This window comes from Ailuropoda melanoleuca, chromosome 9 (assembly GCF_002007445.2).
Source record: "Ailuropoda melanoleuca isolate Jingjing chromosome 9, ASM200744v2, whole genome shotgun sequence".
Classification (NCBI taxonomy): Eukaryota; Metazoa; Chordata; class Mammalia; order Carnivora; family Ursidae; genus Ailuropoda; species Ailuropoda melanoleuca.
Window position 1 is genome coordinate 33,579,788 of NC_048226.1, and position 25,782 is coordinate 33,605,569.

General features: G+C 40.3%; 1 protein-coding gene across 2 annotated transcripts in view; it reads right to left on the reverse strand.

Annotated features, from left to right (window-relative positions):
• TOX (thymocyte selection associated high mobility group box) overlaps positions 1-25,776 on the reverse strand; it is a 293,124-nt gene extending 267,348 nt beyond the window's left edge. For both annotated transcript variants that reach the window (XM_034668097.1, XM_002915712.4), the window contains exon 1: positions 25,516-25,776. In XM_034668097.1, coding sequence (XP_034523988.1) covers positions 25,516-25,617 — 102 coding nt within the window. In that variant the 5' untranslated portion in view covers positions 25,618-25,776. The remainder of the gene's footprint in view (positions 1-25,515) is intronic.
• Between the last annotated feature and the right edge of the window lie 6 nt (positions 25,777-25,782).

Consider the following 25,782-nt stretch of genomic DNA (forward strand, 5'->3'; position numbering starts at 1 on the left):
CACCAGGAATCAATTACAGTTGACCCTTGAACAACATGGGTTTGAACTGCACAGGTACGCTTAGATGGAATTGTTTTTGAAAAATACAGCACAGTAGTATAAATATATTTCCTCTTCCTGACGATTTTCATAGTAACATTTTCTTTTCTCTGCCTTCCTTTTTTGTGAGAGTACAGAGCATAATACATATAACATACAAACTACGTGTTAGTGGACTGTGTTACCAGCTAGGCTTTCGGTCAACAGTAAGCTCTAAGTAGTTAAGTTTTGGGGGAGTCCAAAGTTATATATGGGTTTTCAACTGCACAGAGGTCGGTGCTCCTAACCCCAGCATGGTTTCAAAGGTCAACTGTATAGACTTGATCAGCCCTTATTACTCTGTGTCAGACGCAAAGTTTTCTCTAAAAGTATCACATCATTTGCATTTACGTATTGGCTTGTCACATTAAACAAGAGAAATAGTCACTTAAACATCAAATATCAAGAGTGATGATACATATTGCATGGTGCACTGGGTGTTATACGCAAATAATGAATCATGGAACATTGCATCAAAAACTGGGGATGTACTGTATGGTGACTAATATAACAAAATAAAAATTATTAAAAAATAAATAAATTTTTAAAAAGAGTGATGATAAATTATTATTTACAAGATATTATCATAAACAATATATAATACAACAAAGCATGATCCCAGTTTGGGCAAAAATTCTATGTTTTACAGATCTATAATAATATATATTAGATATATCTCTAATAATGTAAATATTTATGCTTAAATAAAAATAGTGAAAACAATAAAAAGATACACACTAACCAAACAGCCAAGGTTATTTCTCCAAGGGGAACTGGAGGGAGAGTGGGAATATTTCACCTTTAATTTTGTTTACATCTGTACAATTTAAAATAGAATAAATGTGATAATAGCTATTATAATTATTACATAATTATTGGGTTTGAAGATTTATAATAATGGGATTTTTAATTATTATGATAAGTGAAAATAATAATTAGGTTTGAAAGACTTTGTAATTAAAATTTTTTAAAAAGACAGATCAATAATTGGCATGAGTCACAGAGTAGAAGGATTTCTGAAGCCATGCAGAGTTTGGAAATAAATACACAGGCTGCACTTTTAGCAGATTTGACATTTCTGAAGAATGAGCAGGATTCCTCAAAGTTATCCAAGTCCCCAAGGAGGGATACGTTTTCAGGGACAACTTTATAAAGGAAACACATATTTTAACAACCTTTCATTCTGGCTTCTAAAGAATGGACACTCAAAGAGACTTTCTGTCTTACCGATGTCATTATATTTGATAGTAGCACAAAAAAAAGTCCATTGCTACACTTTATCCCAATATAACGGCACAAGGAAGACCAGATGATAACTTATCCTCCTAATATTTGGATACTATCATTCAAAATTTACTAACATTTGTGTTTCTTCCACAACACCTTCAAAACTTACTTATATCATCAGGACACAAATGTCTCATACAGCCCATAATATTCTAAGCACCCGAGGGGAGGAATGATATCCGATCATTTTGTATTTTCCATGGCTTTGTTAATTTTAATTGAATTAAGGAATTGAAGCCACTCATTTTAGGACACATTTTGATACATGAGATACAAGAAAATATTTGCTTTAAAAGTCTCTCTCTCTCTTTTGGCTCTCCATAGAAATTTCAGAGATTTGTTCTGCCCACATTCCAATACATTAAAAAAAAATTACACTTAAGATTTCTGATATTCACTTCAAGGAGGATTCCTGCACTGTCAATGTTGACTTTATGTGCATTTATTAGCTCTCCCCAGAGTACCCTGCAAGAAAAGTCAAATTAAAAATAACAAAAGAGAAGCAGACTCTGGCACGTTCTTTAAAAACAAGACTTCCACAATGTAAAAGAAATTAGCTTTCCTGGGGTATTCTCGGTGAGCCAGTGATTTGAATATTTAGGCATGCAGGCTGGGGATCTCCTTGCTTCAAGAATTCAGCAGAACTGACAGATTGTGTAGTAGATATGTGGAGATGTATTTATATCAGGTCACTCATTTAGCACATCCTCCTTCTGTCATTTACTAGCCACATGATCTTAAATAACTCACTTAAATGCTCTGAACCTCAGTTTCCTTTCCTGTAAAATGGAGATCCAAATATCCCACTCCCCACTACCTGAAAGCATTGCTAATACGTTTCAAATGTCTGTATAAGTGCCTCAAAAAACGATAAGGGGCAATACCAATTAAAGGATAATTGCTCGTTATCAAATTACTATTAAAGTATAAATGAATGGTAATGTCTCTTTCACACTCTTATTATCACCTGGTAAAATGGACTAACATGGTTTTAAAAATGACTTTAATTAGTTTCATTTTCTAACACCCATTAGCACCCCTAAATTAGCAGTTGGGAAGACTTTTATTCACTCCCTAATATGCAGGGAATTACTAAACCACCTTAACTTCTTTGCACTTTGTCAATTCTTTTTACTAACTTCAAACTCAAGGTCTTAACGGAGAGTGTGTCTCACCTTTCATGGAGTGCATAATACTGAAATTGTGTTCAGTGATATCCAGATTGCCCTGTAGTATCTCAGAGGTCTTCAAACTCCATGACACATGCACACGCGAGCACACACACACACCACACACACACATACACCACCAATATGAATCCATATCTTAGTTGAAAGATTAGAACTCTACCCAGATCCACAAAAAAGATAATTTGCCTCCTGCTTCATAGGCAACGGTCATAATATAATTTCCAGTAGTTTTAATTTTTTTTAAAGGTTTTATTTATTTATTTGACAGAGAGACACAGAGAAAGAGAGAGAGGGAGAGAGAGAGAGCAAGTACAAGCAGGGGGAGGGGTAGAGGAGAGGGAGAAGCAGACTACCCACTGAACAAGAGCCTGAAGTGGGGCTCGATCCCAGAACCCTGAGATCATGACCTGAACCCAAGGCAGCCCCTTAACCAATTGAGCCACCCAGGCACCCCAGTAGTTTTATTTTTTTTTAAGTAATCAGAGCTTGAACTCATGACCCCAAGATCAAGAGTTCCATGCTCTACCAACTGAGCCAGCCAGATGACCCTATAAATTCCAGGAATTTTAGAGAAAACAGAAATATTGCTGGAGGCACAGAGTTTCATAGGAGGAGATCTTCTGCAGACTCTTGTGGTGGATTTGTGGCCACTGCCAGGGCAAGTGCAAGGCAGACACAGCCAAGAACCAGGTGAAGCACGTTGCTGGTTTCCTTGGCCTATCTCTTTCCTGAACAACCTCCCATTGTATCCATCCTGTACCCAAACAGTGTGTCCTGGGGACAAGTCTGGAGGCATCTTGGGTTCACACTTCTTTATCTGACATCTCTTAGAACCTAAAGTGTCAGTTTATTCATGTGATCAATTAATCTAAACAAGTGTATTAAGGGAGCAAGGTTAGAAGACAATCCCAGGTGCGACACACATTTTCCAGTGGCCCAAGTGTAGCTGACATGTCAAATTCTGTTCTGGGACTATGACCACAGAGCCATGTGTGGGGGATCGCCTGAGGCTCAGGAGGTCTGCTGGGCAGGGGTCACTAAAGTTACATCATCTCTGGGTAGTTTCTGACCATTGGACAAAGATGATAATCTGAACAGGTTCGTGCGTGTGCTGGTGTGATCTTACAACAATGCCACCAGCTTCACCACCAGTTCAGAGAACGCCAAGGAAGGCTCTTGAATGAGTTTCAGAAGCTTTGGAGTTTACACACAGCATGCAATCTTCTGGCCACATCCATGCAGCCCGAGGGAGCTCTTCAGCAGTAACACAGTTCGTGGTTACTGACCTGTCCTGAGCAGGCAGCTCGGGTGGGGCTTTACGCAATTTCTACCACTTAATCTGCCCCATAAACCCCATAATGGAAAGAGTTTTATTCTTTCTTTTTTTTGTAGATGAGGAAACAGAGGTGCAGAGAAGCCTAACTTGCCCAGAGTGTTCTCTGATGCTTTACGAAGCTCTACTGCTAGGACTCGGCTTTCTTGGGACACATTCCACACCAGAGCTGCTGCAAAATTCCATCTATGTAATTCAAATAACTCAAGCATTAGCACTCCATCTCGGCGGTGGCCCTCACAGTAGAGCTGGAGTGGCTGGGACACCAAGGTTCCAGTGTTTTCTTGAGCAATTGAAAATGAAGGAATTAAAAAGTTTAGAGGGGCACCTGGGTGGCTCAGTTGGTTAAGCATCTGCCTTTGGCTCAGGTCATGGTCCTCGGGGTCCTGGGATCGATTCCTGCATCGGGCTCCCTGTTCAGCAGGGAGCCTGCTTCTCTCTCTCCCTCTGCCCCTCCACCTGCTTATGAGCTCTCTCTCTCTCTCAGATAAATAAATATATAATCTAAAAAAAAATAAAGTTTTAGAATACATCAACATCATGTTTTATGAACAATTGGTTTTACTATTCTCTTCCATGTGTCTTATAGACATAAATGTTATATTCCGTACTGCTCTAACTAGTGGTCATCAGACCAGTCTGGCAAGGCACACTCTTGTTTTTCAACTCCTTCACGGTGGGCCTCTACATTTTGATAAAAGCACAAAATGTATCTCTGCCTTTGCTGAGATAAATTACTATGGCTTGCTCCGGTCAGGGGGTGCGCTGATGGGAACACGTCAATGGAAGCAGATAGCACAACTGGGGTAGATCTTCCGACAGCTAACGGTCAAGAGGTAAGAGCGCGGGGGTGCCTGGGCGGCTCAGTCGTTAAGTGTCTGCGTTCGGCTCAGGGCGTGATCCCGGCGTTCTGGGATCGAGCCCCACATCAGGCTCCTCTGCTATGAGCCTGCTTCTTCCTCTCCCACTCCCCCCTACTTGTGTTCCCTCTCTCGCTGGCTATCTCTCTCTGTCAAATAAATAAATAAAATCTTAAAAAAAAAAAAAAAGAGGTAAGAGCAATGATGAGCCAAAACCAAAAAAAAGCGGGGGGAGGCAGCTACTGAACCATTCCAAAATGTGACCTCACATGTCCCAGAGGAAACCCCCTCTCCCCGCCCCAGCCAGGTTCAACAGCACAGGAGGAGCTCAGGAATAGCAGGCCAGCTGTGGGAAATTCTTTTCTGAACTTTCTGAAGTTTTGTTTGGAAGACTTGGATCTATTAATTTCTCCAAGTACAGTGTCAGAAATTCTAGAATATTTGCTTGTACAGGTGAATCAAAATGGCTAAGAAGGACTGACTGAAAATCTAGCACTACGAATATATTTTCTCTTCCATGCTGTTCTCTCTAAATGTTTTTATTTTTCAAGAATAAACTCTTTTTTTTTTTTTTCTAAATGAAAACTTCTTGAAGTCGGGGGTTTGGCCCTTTGATCCCCACTGATATTTTATTTGTGAGAGACAGCAGGTTGATAGTAGGCAGGCCCCTTTTGAAAGCCCGAACACTCTTCACTTAAAATAAGGCCTTTCAAGGTCCCTAAAATCACAATGCTAGGATTTGTTACAGCAATGTAAAAATTCTAGTAATGATGATAATAAACTTCAGAGTGGGGGCAGGAAACTGTTTCAGTTCATCAGGACACCTGGATATGGATATTTGGCCAGCTCCTTCAGGCTGAGCTAAATCTCTGTGTTCTCCCCAACCCCCTGGGACCTCCACTGCCCATCCACCCACAGTATCCCCCTTGACTACTGATTCTTTAGTCAAAAAGGTTTGGGTACACCTCCATTTTAAAAAAGTGACGTTTTCTGTCAAGATGGTATGGGGAACTGGGCAGAGCCTTGTTCAACATCTGTTCTAAGTTTTGATCTTTAGAAGCCGACTTTGATGTGCTTTTTACTCACGAAACTCATCAAGTGATGATGGGTCCTAGTGGTATGTAACAAACGACAGCACCCTTAAGTTTTTAGCTTTGGTGTCTGTAATAGAGAGGACTCCCCGACTGCTTTTATTCTCAAGACCTCTTGATATTACAGAATGTACTATTTAGCAAATCAGTGGATATCCCTGACTCTTTGGGCAGGAAAGAATCTTAGAGGTGATCGAGCCCCTTGTCTTGTTGGAGAAAAGATGAGAAGTAACGCATCCCACGTCATGTGGTTAGTTCTATAATTAGCACTGGAGTCCTGGGATTCCCTCTCCTCCTCTTTCTATCACACTAAGCTTTACAAATAGGACCATTTGATGGATCGATTTCATTGTCATTACTAATCATCAGAAATATGAAAGAGGTTTACCTGGAAAACAGACACTAAATGACAATTATGTTGTTTCAAAAAGTATATTGATAAATTTAAGTTCTGAATACAATCGAAGTATGCAATCAATTACCTGAATATTTCTGAATATTTGACATAGACTTACATGAATACACATACCCATAAGGTATCAGCATTGGGCTCAAATCTGCCTAATTATTCAAAGGGGAAAGCAATCACCCTACATTGACACTTGACAGCAAAATACACATAAAGTGATTCCATTTTAACTATTTCCTATAATATATATTTTTAAATGTCATAACTTTATAAGAGATGGCCTAATATGTAGTAGTTATAATGTAAGTACAGTTTGGGAATAAAATGAAGTGGTAAATAAAGTCACATGAAGGAGGATAGTAGGACCTTATACCGTAGGGCTCTCCGAGTCAACCAAATCTCTATTTAGAAGACTCTCAAAGATCCTAAGAACTGGCTTTTTAAAAAAGAAGAATATTTCTCTTTGTAATGCAAAAGAAAGGTTCTTGATATTGTTATTAAATGTAAATATATTCCATATTTGAATATATGGCATTCCAGTTTCCACTTAAAGACATGGAGTGGAGTTGAGTCTTTTCTCCCCCCATAAGATGCAATTATGAAGAAAAAGCTTTTGAGTGAATTATTTGAAGTAGAAAATCTTAAACAACCTCTTTCAGGGAAAAGGAGTTCTAACCCCGGGTGACATAATGCTCAGGTCGCTACAGAAACACACACACGCACTATTCATATTGTGTTGTTTTCATTTTTCTCCCCTTCGACCAAGATCACAAATAAATGTCCAACATCCTAAAACACACATGCCTAATTCTGCAGGCTGTTATAATAAAGTCCTTGGAATTATTACAAATGCTTACACATTAAAAATTCATCAGCAAGGAGAGAGAGGTGCTTTCTATTTGCGGTGCTCTGAATTTAAGCACAAACCACTAAGAATGGCTGATTGTCCCGAGGAAGCATTGCTGACAGCCATCAGCAGGTCTGTGCAAATGGTGTATGGAAAAGGTAATAAGAGCTTCAGGAGTATATTTCAACCCATATAATAAAGTAATTGTGAAAGTGTAATTGCAGTCTGGTTCCATACCATATTAGGGTAAGGAATGAGATGGTAAGAAAACATGAGATTCACAGAATTATTTTGTAAGCAGTTTCTGCCATGACGGTCTCCCCGAATGTATAGTATATGTCAGAAAAATAATTTTAAAACTCACAGGGGTGTTTACCGTTGGAAAGCCACTGTGATAAACCTAAACAAAATAAGTACTTATTATTTTAACATTTAAAAATATCCTCAACTTACGAATAACGTCAAATATAAAAGTGGTATTGAAGGAGGCCAAGCCACTGATTGTAGCCCATCAGAGCCTTTTTAACAAGTATTGAGCCTAAACCCCATTCTTTATTTTCGAATGATACCCAGAGTTCAAATTTCCAAAGATTTAAATATTGGCACGATTAGAATTTCAATTTTAAAAAATTCATTCCTTTGGCTACTTCATAAACAATCACTACTGGCTTAAGTTACCAAGTTACCGTATCCCACAGGCTATCAGTTGCTCTCCTAGCAAGAGACGAGGCAAGGAATGCTTGCCCCTTTCTCTAGACTGAGAAAGACGGAGAAAGAGAAAGGGAGAGAGAGAAAGAAAGAAAGCAAGCAAGCGAGCAAGCAGAAGAGGTGAATGCATAAACAAACACAGGGGTGTTCAGAGCTTCATACTAATAGTTTTTAGGTCAAATATTAAAGTTGTCCACTGGATTCTTGTTCACCCATCTTCCATAAATAGAATTATTTCTATCACATCTAAGATTATTATCTCTGTAAGTGCACACATTTTTTTTTGCTCTTTCTATCTCTACCACTTAGCACAGTTCTTGATGCATAGTAACCACTCAGAAAATATTTAATGAATAAATTAACCAATATTCACAAATGTCTCGCTGCTGGGAGCTGGGCCTATAACGACCCTGGGGCATGGGCTCCAAAACCCACAAAGAAATAGTTTATGGAATCAAATATAAGGAATCTACTTCTTTTTTTCATTAATTTTTTTGTTACACTTGTAAATAAAGGTATGTAAGCTACGGACATACACAGTGTTCATTTCCCTGGCCTGCCGTTTCAGATGAAACTTCAAAAGATGTTCTGTATGGGAAAAGGTCCTTGATTTAGGTAAAGGAAGAATTTAAAAGGCTTCATCTGCCTAAATAGAGTTTCTAGAAGAAAAGGCATATTTTTGTCGTCAAAGAGAATATCCATTATTTACACATGCCTGACTGTTTACAGAGAACTCATTTCAAAAACAGGTTAAGGCTTAAATGAAGTAAGGGGGAAAAAAAAACCAAGTCGGCCAACCCTGATTTGTCAGGTGCTATGGATATCAGGTAGATTGGCATTTGTTTAGGAAATTTTGCATACACACACCTAAAATCTATCCATTCTGTTCTTTTTTTTTTTAAGATTTATTTATTTATTTATTTGACAGAGATAGAGACAGCCAGCGAGAGAGGGAACACAAGCAGGGGGAGTGGGAGAGGAAGAAGCAGGCTCCTAGCAGAGGAGCCTGATGTGGGGCTCGATCCCATAACGCCAGGATCATGCCCTGAGCCGAAGGCAGACGCTTAACCGCTGTGCCACCCTGGCGCCCCTATCCATTCTGTTCTGCATAATTAGAACTCCTGTTTTTTCAAGACAGTTCAGTGCACTGCAGTGTGTGTTAATGATGAAGGAGTAGACAGGAAAAAGACGGCTGCCCCGAAAGAGAAGCCCACTGCAGGCAGGCGAGGATGCAGGTAGGTGAGCACGAGTAAGATGTCATCGAAGAAATAAGCTTAAAGGAATCTGGAAAATAATGTCAATCGTCTTACAAATTATGTCTGCCTGTGGGGGAAAGAAGGGAGGAAAGGAGTGAGGGAGGGAGGAAGTGAAGGACAGAGAGAGAAAGTGGGAGATCCAAACCTTAGCCACTTGTTATGTTAGGGGTCTTGCTCTGACCTAGATACACTTGCCTCCGCCCCCCACGCCCCCCACCCCTGTCCCCAACAGTCACCATATCATTCCATGTCTTTACCAACTTTTCCTTTTCTTGGATTTTTCCAAATTCTTTTCAGGTTAGGTGATACACTAATGCCTAACAATATAATCTCACTCTTGACTACCTTCTTCCATCACTAAGCATCACCAAGTTTGGCCATAACTACAGGATTTCTCTCTTCCACCTGCGGGTATCTGACCTCCCTCCTCTTCACCATTCTCTCGCTTTACTGGGAACGTCACTATGTCCTCTGCACCAGCAATGACGGAGCCTTAGCTAAAAACTCTTCCATTTTAGACTAAAATCAAGTACTTTGTTAAGCTTTTTTTTTTTTTAATGAAAAACAGAGCATTAGTGAGAGTCAAGAAAAGAGTAAGCGTGGACAAAATGTTCCATTCTCTGTGGGAGAGATGACCAAACAAGATAGACTTCTACAAAGCCTTCAAACTATTTCTGAACACTAAGGACAAAAGACCATTACATCCTTTCATGCTTCTCAAACTCATTGGCCTAGGAGCAGAGTAATAGGCCAAGTAGAATTATATAATAACAGGGACTATTTTCCTGGAACATAGAGTTGACTCGATGGTAAGCGATTTACAGTGTCATAGCCACATTAAAACAGACATGGAGGTGTTATGGTATATAATACAAAATCCATGTATTTCTTAAAGATGGAACACCAGTCCTCTAAGACCTACGTAGATTGCAGAGGCATTTCTGGATTTGTCCTGTCCTCCAACCCCTCAGGGTATAAATTCATAAGGGCGTTTCCACACAAAACTTTGAGAACTTTACTTTGTGGCTATTTGAAGATCACGAGATACCTTCGAAACTGCTGACACACATTTCTGAATATGTTTGGACTCTTTAAGATATTTCCCAAATTTACAGGTAACTGTATGCATATTTATCACTGAACAAGAAATTTCAGGAAAGCGATCGCTAACAACTTTGTAAGTAAGCTCAGCAGGTACGCGTCTAAGACTACACACACGGCATTAATATTCATCGCTAATGATTTGGCTGGTTAATTAACAAAAGAATTTGCTGGTAGACTACAACACTCTGGCACTCTTTCAGAAGTTCGATTTTAAGAGAATTCAACACTTCAGCTGACGTGGAAAACTCTTCAAAGCTTATCATTCGCCTCTGATTTGAAAAGTCATCGAAAACAGATCAACACCTGATCATTCGCTTTATCACATAATTTCCCCAGGTAATCAGTCTTCTCTGGGATGTTCTTCTTCAGCCTGAACATAAGCCCACTGACAATAGCGATTTGAATGACACTGAAACTTCCCCAACCCATTCTCTATAATGACCACAGTTACCTTCTTGGTTCTCTCCAGGTTCTTCTCCCAGTGAGCCCCTACTCCTCCATCATGCCCAATTTCTCACACCACAGATACCTCAGTCTCAACCCAGGCGCCATAACTGATCACCCTTCAGATAGCCACCATGCGTCACCTCCACGCATTTCCTCATTTTCTATCTTTTGCAGCCTTTTATTAGGGGAAAACTTTCTACCCACGAAGAAGTCGTGTTCACACGTCTCTCAGGTAATCCAAATTCTGTCGCTCAGGGTATTTCCGTTTTTTGCTCTTTGAGAGAGCAAGGGCCAAATGTAATGTTTAATTATAGTCATAATACCTAAGCTAAGAAGTATGGTTGTGTCTCCATTTCCGGGGCTGTAATGTCCTGCGTTGCTATTCATAGCCTTATTGTCGGCGTTGCTTCTTAATTTTGAGTTGCCTCCAGTCATTTCAAAAAGAGGTAGGAATATAAAAATTAATTCAAAAATAGGAGTAATTTTCCTCTTCTTCGAGGCCCAATTCTTTTTTTTTTTTTTTTAAGATTTTATTTATTTATGCGACAGAGAGACAGCCAGCGAGAGAGGGAACACAAGCAGGGGGAGTGGGAGAGGAAGAAGCAGGCTCCCAGCGGAGGAGCCCGATGTGGGACTCGATTCCGGAACGCCGGGTCATGCCCTGAACCGAAGGCAGACGCTTAACGACTGCGCTACCCAGGTGCCCCATGAGGCCCAATTCTTAAGGCTGAAATGCCATCTCCTCCAGGAAGCAGCTTGGATTCCCCCAACCTCAATCCATTACTTCTCTCTCTGTACCCCCAGCACTCTGAGCACCCATCTCGTATCACACCAATTTATTACATCTCTGCTCTGGTCCTTTGTAGTGTTCCCTCGATTGGCCGCCTGGAGGCAGGGCCCACCGCTTCCTCATCTCGCGCCTAACACTCAAGCATAAAGCCCTGTGCACAGGTGCTGTCCAGTGAATGTCGTGCAATCTCTAAGAACGAATTAAATGTGCCTTATTAACAAAGCCCCACGCGTCTTTAGAAGTGCATTCTAAATAAAAAGTCTACTTCTTAGACTAAAATATTCTCATCTCATCCCTGTGCAAATATTTGTATGGGGCCTGCAATAGAGCTACCTGAAAATAAGAAGTTATAATGGAAACAGTGACACAGCCTTAAGTGAGGCAACCGAAATAGGAACTACTTTAATACTTTTACTGAAATGTTCTCTGCTTGATAAAGTTCATTACCAGAATATCATCTTTAAAAGTGAAATGCATTCATCTGAGCACTTTTTTTTCATTTTGTAAATAGATTTTTCCTTGCCTGAGCTCTCCGTATAAAGTACAAAATAGTCTTCCATAACATTAGAAAAATGTCACCCATACATAAAGCTAGATTTTTAAAATAAAATAGATTTTTCTTCTTCGGCGTTTTAAAGGGACAGTAGCACCTTCCTAAAGCAATCACCCTGCACCACATGCCATGAAAAGGGCTGATCACCAGCCTGCAATTTGATATGTTCTAAAATGTGTTGAGATAACATATTAGAACCCAGAACAAAGTTAAGTCCCCTGGGATCTCCGAAGGCTATAAAGTCACCATCTTTTCAACATTCCCCTACTTATGCTCATGGTTCTATTTAAAGTGACCCCGGCACTAATCTTTTTCTCACCTATTCAAAATGACACAGAAAAGTAGCTGTGTGGCAAATTTACAACCCACGTGCCAAATTTTCACATCACGCCAATGAAAAATTATATAAGCGTATTCATCCCACACTTTTGTTTTGTCTCGTTTTTACATTAAGAAGTTCTTGGGCGGTCGGGGGTCAGCGTAGCCAAAGTTTCTTTACGGAGTAAGTTTTTACCCCATTTTGAAAATCTCCCGTGTGTTGGGGTGAGACATCTCATTAAAGATAAATGGTACATCACCACCAGGGCATCTGGGCAAAGAAGTGACGGCAGAAATGAAACTTTGACCTTTACATGTTTTCGGCAGAGGAGTTCTTTTTCTAAGAAATGAACATTCATAAATTTATTAATGTCATTTTACCATAAGCACTGCATTCTTGCTATTTTTAACCAAAATTCAGACACAGTTTTATGAATCTTTCCCCCCTCTCAGAAATCTATCCTTTCTTCTCCGCCCACCCACCCCCCATTTTCTAAAGATTGCAAGTTATAGACAGGCAATTGACCTCGGTAACTTTTTCCGCTGGCTTACATTTTTTTCTTTCTTTTCAAAGTACTCTTTAGGGAAAAAAGGGGAAAAAAAGAAAGATAAACACACTTCATATAACAAGTGCCATAAGACAAATATGTTCTGGCAGACTTTTCCCAACTTGTAACTCAAAAGAATTTACATCATCCAAGTGTAAGTGCAAAGAGTAAAAGAAAGAAATCTCAAAATGGATTTTTGTTCCACTTTCAAACTCTGAGGCTAAAGGAACACAAGTGTTTCACTTCAGAAATGAGTAACGGATGATTGCAGTATACATACACCTTTTTCTTTTTGGAAAAATTGCACATAAGAGAGCATTTTTTGGCACGGCTGACCTGCAGAGATATGGAGCTAAGCAGAGTCATGAATTCACTCACTCTGATATGCACACATGATACGCAATTAAAATCTCCATTCACATTCCTGCCGGGTTGTCAATCATGAGGAAAGCCTTTTTGACAACAGTCAGCGAAGCGTACCAACTAACCGCTCAACAGGAACTTAAACAGTAACAGCTTTTGTTACTAGCAAGAACGAATTTTTTACCAAGATTGGGTTCAGTTTCTAAGAAATCATTACGCTCTGAATTTTAGGGCCTTTCATTAAAAAGGAAAATGTGTCAAAAAGATTTTTGTCTGGCAAGCTGTGTGATGTAATATCTAGAAAATATGAGATACACATAAAAAAAAAATTCCAGCCTTTTCAACTGGCGGAATCTTTCTTAACTTTTCCCATGTAGAACAATGAACACTGATCTTATAAAGCAGTGTGCTGCGGGGAAACGTGACGTTTCTAACTTACTCTGAAGTTTTTCACTAGAATTTTACAACTTTTCAAACGGCTCGGGACGGCTAATCTTACTTGAAACGTGACTGACCAGCTTATAAACCAATGGAAGAATGACTTTTTTTCATCATAAGAGGAATATTTCGCATGTCAGAAATATTGCATGCATCAAACCTTTCAATTGATGGAGCTCTATAGAAAATATTATGCACATAAATTCTTTCCAGATGAACCCAGAAGGTACTCTGCTCGTAACTTACCTTCTGTTGAACATCTAATCAAAGACTGTGCCCTTCATAATAGCACATTAGTGTGCCTTAAAGTCATAAATCCCTAAAAACAGGGCCAGTAAAATTGAATAGAGGATGTTTATTAATCTGCTGCTGTGTCTGTTTTGAGCAACTAACCTTGGATTACAAATTTGAAACAAGTTAATACCATCCGATATTGAAATATCTGTCTTCTTCCTTATCGTGCTCTGTAACGGCGAGAGCAGATGCATCTGACCATTAGCAGTCATGACAAATTGCCTCGCTAATGAACGTCACACACTGAAAGTGCCATAACTGATTAAACTGTAATTTCCCACTACCAGAGAGAGAGTTGGTGACTCCAGCAGTGGGCAACTCTGATATTCTGCCAACAGGCCTCCAGGGCACAGTGTGATACTTAGAACAACACTCTAAATTCCATATGAACAAATTCTAAAAGCCTATGTGTCTACAACAGGTTTTTAAAGAACATTAGATAAAACAGCTTAGGTCGTGGCTGATGAGCCATGAAAAATGGATGTGTTTTAACTATTTGGTATCCTCGCGAGTATGTGTGAAAGAATATTCCCCCATGTGGATTTCTCTCTCTCTCCTTCTCTCTCTTTTTCTCTTTCTCTCTCTCTCTTTCCCTTTCCCCGCCTCCAAAACATTGGGTGTGCTTTGCATTTCACATAAAATCTTTCTTTTGTCAGTTCCTTTGTTGGTGCAAAATTGGCAGCAGTTCAAATTCAAAGTACTGCTATTCATTTACTGACCAATGTCATTCTAGTTCACATCAGCCAGCCAGCTAAGCTCTAAAAAACATAAAAGACTTGCTTCGCCACTGGCGAGTAATGTGTACATTTTTACAGAGCTTAAACCTTAATGCTTTCCCTGAAACTAACAATACAGGATATCTTATCATTCCTTTTTCACAAGCAGGCAGCTGCTGAAACGCTTGCCACTTCAAAATATCAATTGCTTGCCAGAGTTTTCCTCAACACACCCTGTCAAACTCATGTATATTGTGCAATGAAAATGGTGCAGGCTGAAAGCTAGAAATTGTGTCAAATTCTGCTGTAAGGGTATGATGTGCAAAGAACAATGTATGACAACCGTAGAGACTACAAACAATGGCATTGGAGCCAGGGACTTCATAGATCACAACTGCGCCTGTACATATTTTATTGTAGGCATTATATATTTAAAGCATGACAAATGTACCATTGTACATTATGGGCTGCACAAACACAAGCTCCTCCCCCTGGTTCGCCTTTTGCATTTCTCTTGATGATGGAAACATAGTTGAGTTTCATTTCTTTTTTCTTCTCTTTAAACATTTAAGGTTCTCAAATCATAAAGGAAGGAGACACACACACACACACACACACAAGGTTATCAAAATGAGTAAGAGAAAACAGAGACAATAATACAAGATGGGAAAATGAGATCTTGTTCACTTAACATTTTGGCTTCTCTCTGAGGACACAAAAGCAAGGATTATCTTAAACACTAACCAAGGGTATCAAGAGAACTACACTATCACTGTGCCTATAAATTGTTGTCTACCTAATTTTAATACAGATAAGTGCTAGCTTATTGATTTGCACGATTTTCTAGCAAAATGGAAATCCCACGTGAATGTGTTCCTTGTGTACAGAAAATATGGTTTAAGAAGCTTTTACTATTATTGCTTTCCTATGCCAAAAGAACAATTAAGCAAATAATACATCGCTACTGTCGGGTTTATAAACTAACACTGATTCCTGTCTGTTTCGATTATAAATACCCCTTCCCATTTCCTGACTGGCTCTGTGGACTTCAAATGCTTCTGGTTATTGAAAAGTTGTTTTCCTTCCAAAATGTCTCCTTAAATAACACCCACAATCTGAAAACGTTCTCACTTTGGAGCACACCTACTTCCTTATGAAGGGGGCTCATGATTACAACAACCCTACACTAATTCAGTCATTGGCTGTGGAAATGGGAAACATGTTTATGGGAGAAAGTTAGTGTGAATATATATTCCTCTCCTCTGTGACCTAGCTCAGGTTACAAAACCTTCATCACACAAGTAGCCTGGAGTGGAATTAACGGACTCCAGGCGAAGGAAAATGAACAGATATGCTTTTAAGGTGTTAATAAATATTTTGGAAAGAGAATAGGTGGTTTAGGTGCTTAGGGGTGCTGACCTTTGGTGTGTTGATTAGTGGGACAATGATGCATTATTAACACCCAGCAGCTGTACCTGAACGGCTGCCATGAATATAATAGCCTTTTATAGCCATCAGGGGAGTGAGGTAGGAGGCCTTTATTAACCACCAGACATGATTAGCACATTATGTGAACTTTAGTAGGCAAATTATCTCTTATTGAAATATAATGTTGGTGATAACTAATTGTAAACATGATTTTTAAAACTTCCCAGTGAACAACTCAACGGTTTTACTACCTGTCCCCTCATTATTGGTTGGTAATCGACAAAAACGTATTCTACTGTGGGCTGTCCCCACAGGGGCTGACTCTCAAAAGGCAGGTATTGGTCAGTCACTGAAGGCTGACTTTGCAACTGTTTGGCATTACAAGTTCAGGGATATTAGCATACATGCAAACTTTCTCTCTCTAATTAAGTAAAACTGCTCATGAACTAGAAAAGCTGCTTTGGGATTTTTCTTCCTCTTTATTTCTTTAAGCAGTTCTTAAAAGATTAGTTTTGCAGTAAATTTTTGAGAGTTACCTTGAAAAGTAACAGCATAATTTATTTCAAAAAGCTTAATTTTGGGAGAGAAAAGATTATCCCATTAGCCTTAGTAACTGAACATAGTGCGGAGAGTCCATTATGAACAGTCTTTTATGCCCTGGCAGAAAGTCATTAACATAAAATAAATCATTAGCTTTGATATTAAGCTTCTACTATCTGCAGGTTTCTATGATTAATGTTCATGACTGCATGTGCCAAATGATAAAATATACTTTTTGTTGAAAGGTTATCCTGACTCTTTATTATTAACATTTCTCTTTATACAATTGTTGCTGGCATTTGGGGCTGAGGCCTGTTGGCATAGAAAGGAAGAACTGGTTTCTACAATGTATGAAGACGCCACTGAACATTACACTTCACCCATCATTTTTTTAAATTAACCATTTAATTGAGTTAAAAGACTTCAGAAAATCAGGTGGTGCACAGATACGCTTTCAATGTAATTGGACTATCTTTAGACCCAGTCGATCCATGCGGTAATTAATCTGGCACACTGTATTTTGTGGCTCTGACCCATCCATCCGAGGAAGGTACAGAGGGCAACTCGCTTCCCTGAAGTCAGAAGCTGTAAGAGGGCATTCCGTCTGCAGCAGTTACACTCAACTTTTCGCTCACCTTCCTAGGCTGCAAAACAGGCAACAACTCCCACCAAAAGCATCTCTGACTACGTGCTGCATTTGGCTCTCAACAGGGAGAGGGAGGGAGAGGGAGGGAGAGGCCCATGGGGGGAGGGGCTTATCCATATACGAAAGGGGGGGATTATGGACCTACCCACATAGGCCCCACTTTCCCCAATTCACCTGTGACCCTCTACAAAAGGTTCTCCTTTTCACTCCCACGCTGAAAGAGTCACTGGTCCACAACTCTGTAAAACACATTGATGTCACTGGAGGAGCAGAAATACAAGGAGTGGGCTGAGAATATGGTGATTTTTCTAAGGTCTACCGTTGTTTGAAGTTTTGAACATCTTTCACCGCAGGATTTCAAAATAATCTGCCTCTGTTGACTCTTTAATTCTTGTAAGACTTCCTCGATACAAATATAAATTATTTTCTCTAGTGGATACTTGGCAGACTGGGACACAGGTGGATTAAAGGTTTTAGTGTAGAACTTTTACCAGACACAATGAAGTCAGGCTTCTAAAAAGAATGGAAAACAGAGGGGGAGGGGTCATGTCCTTTTCATGGTTATATTTATTTTGCCTAGGGAGTAAGTCAACAGGTTTAAGGGCCTTCAGTTTTTATCTCAACTCTTGAACGAAAAGGAGTCTTTTCTTCAGAGAGGCCTATGGTTTTCCTCAGAAAGCTCTAGTTCTTTAATCTTATCAGGTTATAATATGCCCAATTAAAGCCCTACCATTGGAAAGCATCTTCTCCTGTGAAATACGGCTACGTTTCTTGAAATGGAATGGTAATGAGGCATTCCTCCGAGCCAGTATGATTTCCCTTGTTGTTGTTGTATGCATTGATAAGATTCTGCCATTTATGATAAATTCTCATGCATGTATGGCCAGAAATATATCCAGGACATGAGGAACACGTGAAAACACACACTCACCCAAATATACACACACACGACATACACCCCAATTTCTCTGACTGGGTAACCTCCAGATAGATGTTCCAAGACGTCAGTGGAAAGCTATTCTATGTAGAAGCTGCCATTGTCACTGCTGTGGATCAGATATATATAACTTGTAGGTCTTCATAGTAACTCAAAATACTTTATATTTTCTTGGCCACTGTCAAAGCTTCTTATCAACCAACCATAGCCTTAGTTTAATTAGGAGTCCTTTCAAGATAGTTTCATGAAAGCACATAACTCAGGAATGAAAACCAATAAATACTTGGCTAAAGCAGAAGCATTTAAAACTCCAAAGTGAAAAATGGACAAACAGAAAAGCATTAACAGTAACATTGGTTGCATGACCTTTGGTATTATAAATATGTATAAATGATGATTTTTCATGAGTAAAATGGAAATCTGAGGATAGTGTTTAAAAGTACACTTTCAAATTATTCATCAAGTGAGGCAAATTTGCCATAGACCAAACTACAGAGGTCTGGAAAAATATTGGTAACTCCGTCACGAAAGAGCAGGGGATTTCTTTCTGGCATTATCTTCCTTCTGGCCTTTTCTGCTGCACCATCAACATCCAAGCACAGAGCAATATAATGTTCCCATTTTCGAAATGAATGCTATAGGGAGAAACATGTTATAACCAGGAAAAGCTCATTCAGGTTAATGTGAATTCCATGTCTCAAAGTATTATAGAAGAACAGCTATAATTAACAGTCTGTTGGCACTTCCATTATAAACCACATTTCTAAGCAGTTTATAACTCAACTGTTTTTAATGAGAAATTGCTCTTCGGGAGGAAACTTGGCATGCATGGTTTAAAACAAAAAATTCTCAAATTCATTAGGGCAGATGTAAGCTGTATCGTCTTGGCACTCCGACTTCCTAACGGACAATCCATTTAACACGATTCGGTATCGACTGCTGGTCCCATCAACCGCTGGAGACCACAGGCTATCTGACTCTGAGAAGTGCAAGGATCAATTGAAAAAATATCTCAATAATACCAAAATGGAAGTAAAGGAAAGGCAAGAAAGTATCTGTAGAATTGGTAAAAGTAAATATTCCCATATTTAAATTTTGCTTCAATTCAGTTTAAATAAACAAGGTGGTGTTCAGGTATTTAGATGGTTCACACGGGAGCTTCTTACAGGCAAGAACTACCATTGGGCCACAGGATTTATTAACTACGGTTTACTACCATCTTGTGTTCTCCTAAGGTGTACATTTTAGATTCTTGGATTTCGTTGTATACAATGTAAGTTTTATCTTAAACAACTGATAATATTTTTAAAATGTAATTGTGAACAGCATTCAATCAAGTCATGATCATTACATTTCATTTTTATTGAGATACAAGATAAATATTCTGCGTTAAGACTTCCCAGGAACCTTGAGACTCATGTTCAGATAGTTAAAATGTAGGATACGTTATCTAAATTGATTAGTTAAATAAGTCCTGTGTGTCCAACTCCTCTCATTTTCGTTCTCCATGCATATTCTGATGAGAACACTTAAGTCTGTTAACCCATTTACTTTCTGTAAGCATAACTCACCTAACTTACAGCAGGTCAACTAAAGATCGGGAGACCACAGTCCCACTTCCATACAATTTTACAATCTAAATAAAGATTTCCCACTGAAAATAATGTTCCAGGAGCTGTTTCCAAGCTCTAAATACACTGTGCTTAAAATGTGTGTGTGTGTGTGTGTGGGGAAACTAGTAGAGCTTAGAAATGACCGCCATAATTATTTCCCCTCACAGCATCCTATCCACAGTTTCTTGGTCTATTATTGCATGACCTTATGTCATTCACTCAGATGAGGAAATGCAGAAAAAGAGAAAAGCCTAATTCAGGATTTTTAAAAAAGTGGGTATGAGCCCGAATATTGGCAGATTCCAATTTCCTTAACCAGAAAATAGGGTCAGGTGCTAGAGGAAGAATGGATATGTCAACATGATGATGGTAACAATGATGACAAGCAGGAAAGGGAGCATGCTCTCCAAGACAACCACAATGCTGAGTCACGTTCCCGAGGAGAGGAGGAGAGTTCACATTAGAATGTACAGACCTCCCAGGTTCAATTTGAGATTGGGGCAGAGAGAAGCCAGGGTGCCAGGCTCTTCCTGGATTGGAGGTGTTTGGGAAGGGGGAGGGGGAAGGGGAAAAGGGGAAGGGGGTAGAGGCAGGAGGCACACAGACAGACCTGCTGCTGAGGGCAGGGCTTCGAATCAGGACAGGAAGGGTCACCAGCAGTTAAGAAACAGCCCCAGGGTCTTTTCAACTTTTTAGTATCCCAGCAAAACGTTGGAAAACACTAGAATAAATCATCCTTTGTAGCTTAATAAGATTTCTCTCCAATTCTCTATGTTATCTCTCTCTTGAATTGAGCCCATCACAAAAAAGTATGGCCACAAAAATAGTTCCACATACCAAAACCAATACTTAAGACCCAGTTTTGGTCCCAAGGAAGCCACTGTTAAACTTGGAACTTTTCCTTTTTCTTCCAGGTTCAGGTGCTATACTTCTTTCCTGTTCTTACATCCCTTGCAATCACATCATTTAAAAAAGATCTACAGTAAGCAGCATATTAAGGTAATATTTAAGTATCAGTTTAGTTTTGCTAACTAAATAAAATATTAAAACACTCCTAAATATCATTATTCAATAACTTTAAATATATATGATAAACTGTGAGTATACTAAACCACATAAGCTGTGTTAAAAATAGCATTTGATCTCTCCAAAACCCATAACTACAATTTTCGCATAGACATTTAAAATTGGAATTTGTGACAGTGAATTATCCCACAAAGGCAAGATAGCTACATTTGAAGTTGTTGTATGATATCTGATTTAGTGGCCCAAACCATATGATTGCTTGTTTTATGCTCTTTCTTACCTATAAAAATTTTATTTAAAGCACATTTGAAGGATCTCAAAACTTAATAAAGATCCAGCCAATAAAACTCCCAGGGGAGTTTTAATCACACTAATGATGTCCCAAGTATCAACTATGAATTTACTCAAGTCCTAGAAGTTATGGAGGTGGGTACAGAACTAATCAAGCATGATGCTCTAAATTGCTTATAACCCTCCCCTTCTCCTCCTCCTCCTCCTTCTTCCATCCTCCTCTTTTTCTTATATTTATTAATTAAAGTAGGAATAATGACTCCACCTTAATGTGCTTGCACCTCCTAGATTTTAGATGTGCTGAGTTTTGTCACATTTAAGTACAAGACATAATGCTCTAACTAAATGGGAAAATAAGCTCAAAGGAGATTTAGCGGAGACAATAATGAATCTTGTTTTTTCTCAAAAGTTATTGAGTGTTTAATGTTAGCCCTGACATTTCAACGCTGAGTTCATCACAAATAGGTCCTTCTTCCTATGTTTATATCCTCATTTCAATGACAAAAGCCCAACATCCCAAACGGCCATTATTCTTTACTCTGTGTATAACTAGTATTAAGCATGGGTTTGTGTCTTGGACTTCCCTGTGTCTAAACCAACCAAAGAAAGATTCAGGACCTGATTCCACAAAAGCAACCACTGAGAACAGTGAAGACCATTATTTCCTCTCCCACTGCTGGCAGAGGTCAGCATCCCTGTGATTAGCCATGTCATAACATCATTGTATTACTGCTCCTTATGTGGGCAGATACTGAGCAATAACTGAACACATCACATCATTGCAAAAATGAAAAAGTGCCACTTCTTTGTCCCAATTTAGCATAAAATCAGTGAAAACAATCTTTACAAATGACAGTGCACTAAGAAACTGAAAGGAACTGTTATTACTCCGTAGGTATAGATCTAAACTGATGCTCTGACACCTTCAACTAGAACAAAAAATAGGACTATATTTTACTACTGCACTCCAGTTGTGAGCTCCTTTCATGCAATTTCAATTAAGGGATACAATGTTACTTAAAATAGTCTTAATTAGATGAAACTGACTATGGTGCCATCTCTCAATGTCTGAAATGTAAGCATGCTCTAAGTTCCAAGAGGTGAACACTGTTACTTTCAGCTTGCATGTTTCTGTCCAGTCGAAGAGCTACGCTGCTGTTTCAAAGGCTGACCTATATACAGCAACATGCCATCCATCCTGGCTGTTTGTATAAGAGATGCCTTGCACTGTTGCCATAACCAACATCATCCCCATTGTTCTCACATTTCTCCCGCAATGGGCTACGTGAAAATGGAGGCCAGTTTGCATAGTGATGTGTTCATAACGTAGTGTGCTCTTACAATAGAGCAATCGTAGATTAAACTGTTCCCCAAAAAATTCCTCCTCTGGAGTTTATTGACTGAAAAATGTAAGTAGCGTTTTGGCAATCTATAGAGCAGCAGCCGGAAGTGTCAGCAGGGAAACACAAGCTCCTTTTAGTTTAGAAAAGCTTCGGGAAGAGGATATTCATTTTGTGGATTAAGGTCTCTTCTTACATTGAAAAAAAGATCAGTGGGAAAATTGTAGGTACAACTGCATGATTCTGAAGCACATAAAGATACTGGTTCCACTGGAATTTAGCATACCAACTTTCACTACAAAAGTGCTGACAGATTTAAAATAAAGATAATTATTAATTTATGATCTTATCAACCTATTAAAAACAAATAACCTGACAAAGTAACTGTTTCTTGTAATAACCCACATATTCATTACACCTCTGAAAGACCCAAGGTTTACTTTGCTGTCTTGGCTCTTTTAGGGAAGTCTGATCCAACTTATCTTTACTAAATATAGATACGGATTTCTTATTTTACCTCTTCCAAACTTCTGCCCATCTTCCATATCCCTGCAAATGCACTTGAGTCATTGCAAAAATGAATGCTGGTTGACTACATTCTAAGCAACTAAAATAGTGAAGCTGGATAGAAATTGTGTACCAGTGCTGAGATGATGGAGTGGAAAAAACTAGCGTCTGGGTTTTCTGGGGCCTACCAAACCTCCTCAGTATATTTAATATAATCGGGGATCAGTGACAAATATATTTGATAGACTGCTATACAGAGAAAGGCAGGGGAAGGCGTTCTTCGAGAAGCATTTCCATGAAGTCTCTTCCTACTATGAGAAGTATATCATGACTTTGCATCTTTAAAAATCCATTATTCCCTGGATAAGTTAAATAGAAGACTTGCAACTAGTCTATAGAAAGGGTGGCTAATTTGCATTTAAAAAGAACAGTTTGCTCCTCATACACGGGAGGACTTAAAAGGAACTTCAATGAGCTAGTAAAGAAATTCTGAAGACTTTCTAAATTAATTTATTCAATTCACAGCACAACGCACGAAAATTATTTAAAGCACTTAATTGGAAAATGATTTAATATATTGAAGTAATTCTTGATTTTCCAAAGCATTTAACTTTTAAATTAAATCTGACCCTACTATCACAAGAATGACATGTGAAATGTGTATCCAAGTCATTACCTTCTTTTTGGAGCCTAAAATCACCGATAAATCCAGTAAGATTTGTCCAGTTTCACTGCCAAAATGGTTCTGACATTTTGGTACTGGTTACTACCCTGGAAGATGTGTTTACTATCCATGATAGGCCTGCTACTTAATTATTTTTGTTAGTAATAGAGCTATGAGCAAAATAATATGTTAACACACAAAATACTTGCTTATAAAGGCAAAACAGGTTTTAGAATAAAAGAACTATGCTACTAACAAATAATGAAACTTCATCACACAAACTTCTCTTGCCAAAGTTACCTAAGCTTTCCAACCTGTTCGGAGCTAAAGAGCTCCATGTACGATAAAAAGCCTTCCTGCCTTGCTCAAGACTATTTCCTTCGTTTCAAACTTGCCTATCCATCATAGGCATACAGCACATCCCTTTTACTGAGCCTTACACTGTACACAACATCAAGGAGCTTCTGCACGGGATGATATCTGTGGTTCACTTAACTCACTGTGTGTGTGTGTGTGTGTGTGTGTGTGTGTGTGTGTGTGTGTCCCGACTGACCAAGACTAGGAGCTGCGAGGCTGTGGCGTGGTAGGGAGCCCGGAGGCTGAGGATGCAGCGCGCTAAATACCTCTATATCACGTAAAAAAGCTGTTTGATGATGCCTCGCCACCAGGCAAATATTAGGAGTCCCAAGGATTTATCCAGTGGAATTCACCGAGGGGCCGACAAGGAATTGCTTGCGGGGGATAGAGTATCAGGCAGGTTGAGCTGGACCTGGGCGTCTAAACCACTCGCCCCGTGTCTCAGCGAACTCATTCCTCCCCTACGACGTTCACCCGGCGGGACCGCTTACACACGTCCAATAAGCCCGAGGCCAGAACACCCAGGGCCCTGCGGCTGCTCTCCGAGGCCCGTCCCCGCGCGTCGACCCTCCCTGGGCCGAGAGTTGGAGAAGCACCGAGAATAACCCCCTCCATTCGTACCCCTTGACTATTCTATCTATGGGACAAACTGAGCTCAGCAGTAGCCCCGGCCGGCTCCCCCCACCCCACGCCCGCCCCGGGCCACCCTCCTGGGCAGCTGCGCCCGGGTCCCCCGCGGCCTTGGCACCTAGGGTCATAGGGCTGTGAGTGCAGCCCAGCCTGGGACCCTGCTCCAGCCCGGTGCGGAGTGCTGGAGCTTTGGACGTAAACTCGACGCGCTCGCCTGGCTTCTAACAAACTTGCAATTACCGCGCACCCCCCCCCAAGCCGGAGCTGTCCCCCAAACCCGGCTACCCCGCTGCACCCTGGCCCACAGACCGGCGTCCGAACACCGGGTTCGGCCGCCCGAAAGGGTTTGGGAAAACAAAAGACTTGTGGAGCAATTTTCCCGGCGGGGGGTGGAGGCGTCTCCTTGGTCCCTGTACCCCGACTCCCGGCTGCTCCCCTGGCAACTAATCCCGGTCAGGGAAGCGGTGCCGCGAGTCCCCGCAGCCCGTGAGAGGGCGGGAGGGAGAAGGGGAAACTAGAAAATAAACTGACTTCTCTTACTCTCTGCCTCCGTTCCAGGACCCCAGACACACCCCCAAAGTATTCCGTGGTTTTCCCTTAATTTTTTTTTAAACGCCCCCCGGCAAACCTAAGCAGGGAGCCTTAGTCGCGAACAGCAGGAAGGAAAGAATCCGAGCAAATCGTGTCACTTTCCGCACAATCGCCGTGTTTGGCAAACCCCCGGAGCTGCTGCACAGTATTTACTACCCAAGCGCACGCAGGGCTGTAGCGGGCTGCGAGCCGAGCGCGCCCGGGGACCGGCCTCCGCCGACCGGCCCCGGTAGCCGAGCCGGCCCGCCGCCGCCGCCGCCCCCCTCCCGGGATAGAGCAGCAAGAACACGGTGGAAACAAAAGCAGAGCGTTCACCTTGTTGCAATAGTAGGGGTCCAGGCAGGGAGAAGGTCCCAGACAGGGAGCGTCGGGCGCAGCGGCGGGCTGGGCTGGAGGTGGATAAAATCTTACGTCCATTTCACTCTCACATCAAGCAACTCCTTTTCTTTTCCTTTTTTAAAAAAAAATTGTTCAGCAAAACAAGCTTAGACGGAACAGAGAGAGGTGTCTGGACTCAGGAGTAAAAGAAACACCTTCCTTCCCTCACATCCGTTTGTGGTTTGTAAGAAGAAGAGGAGAAAA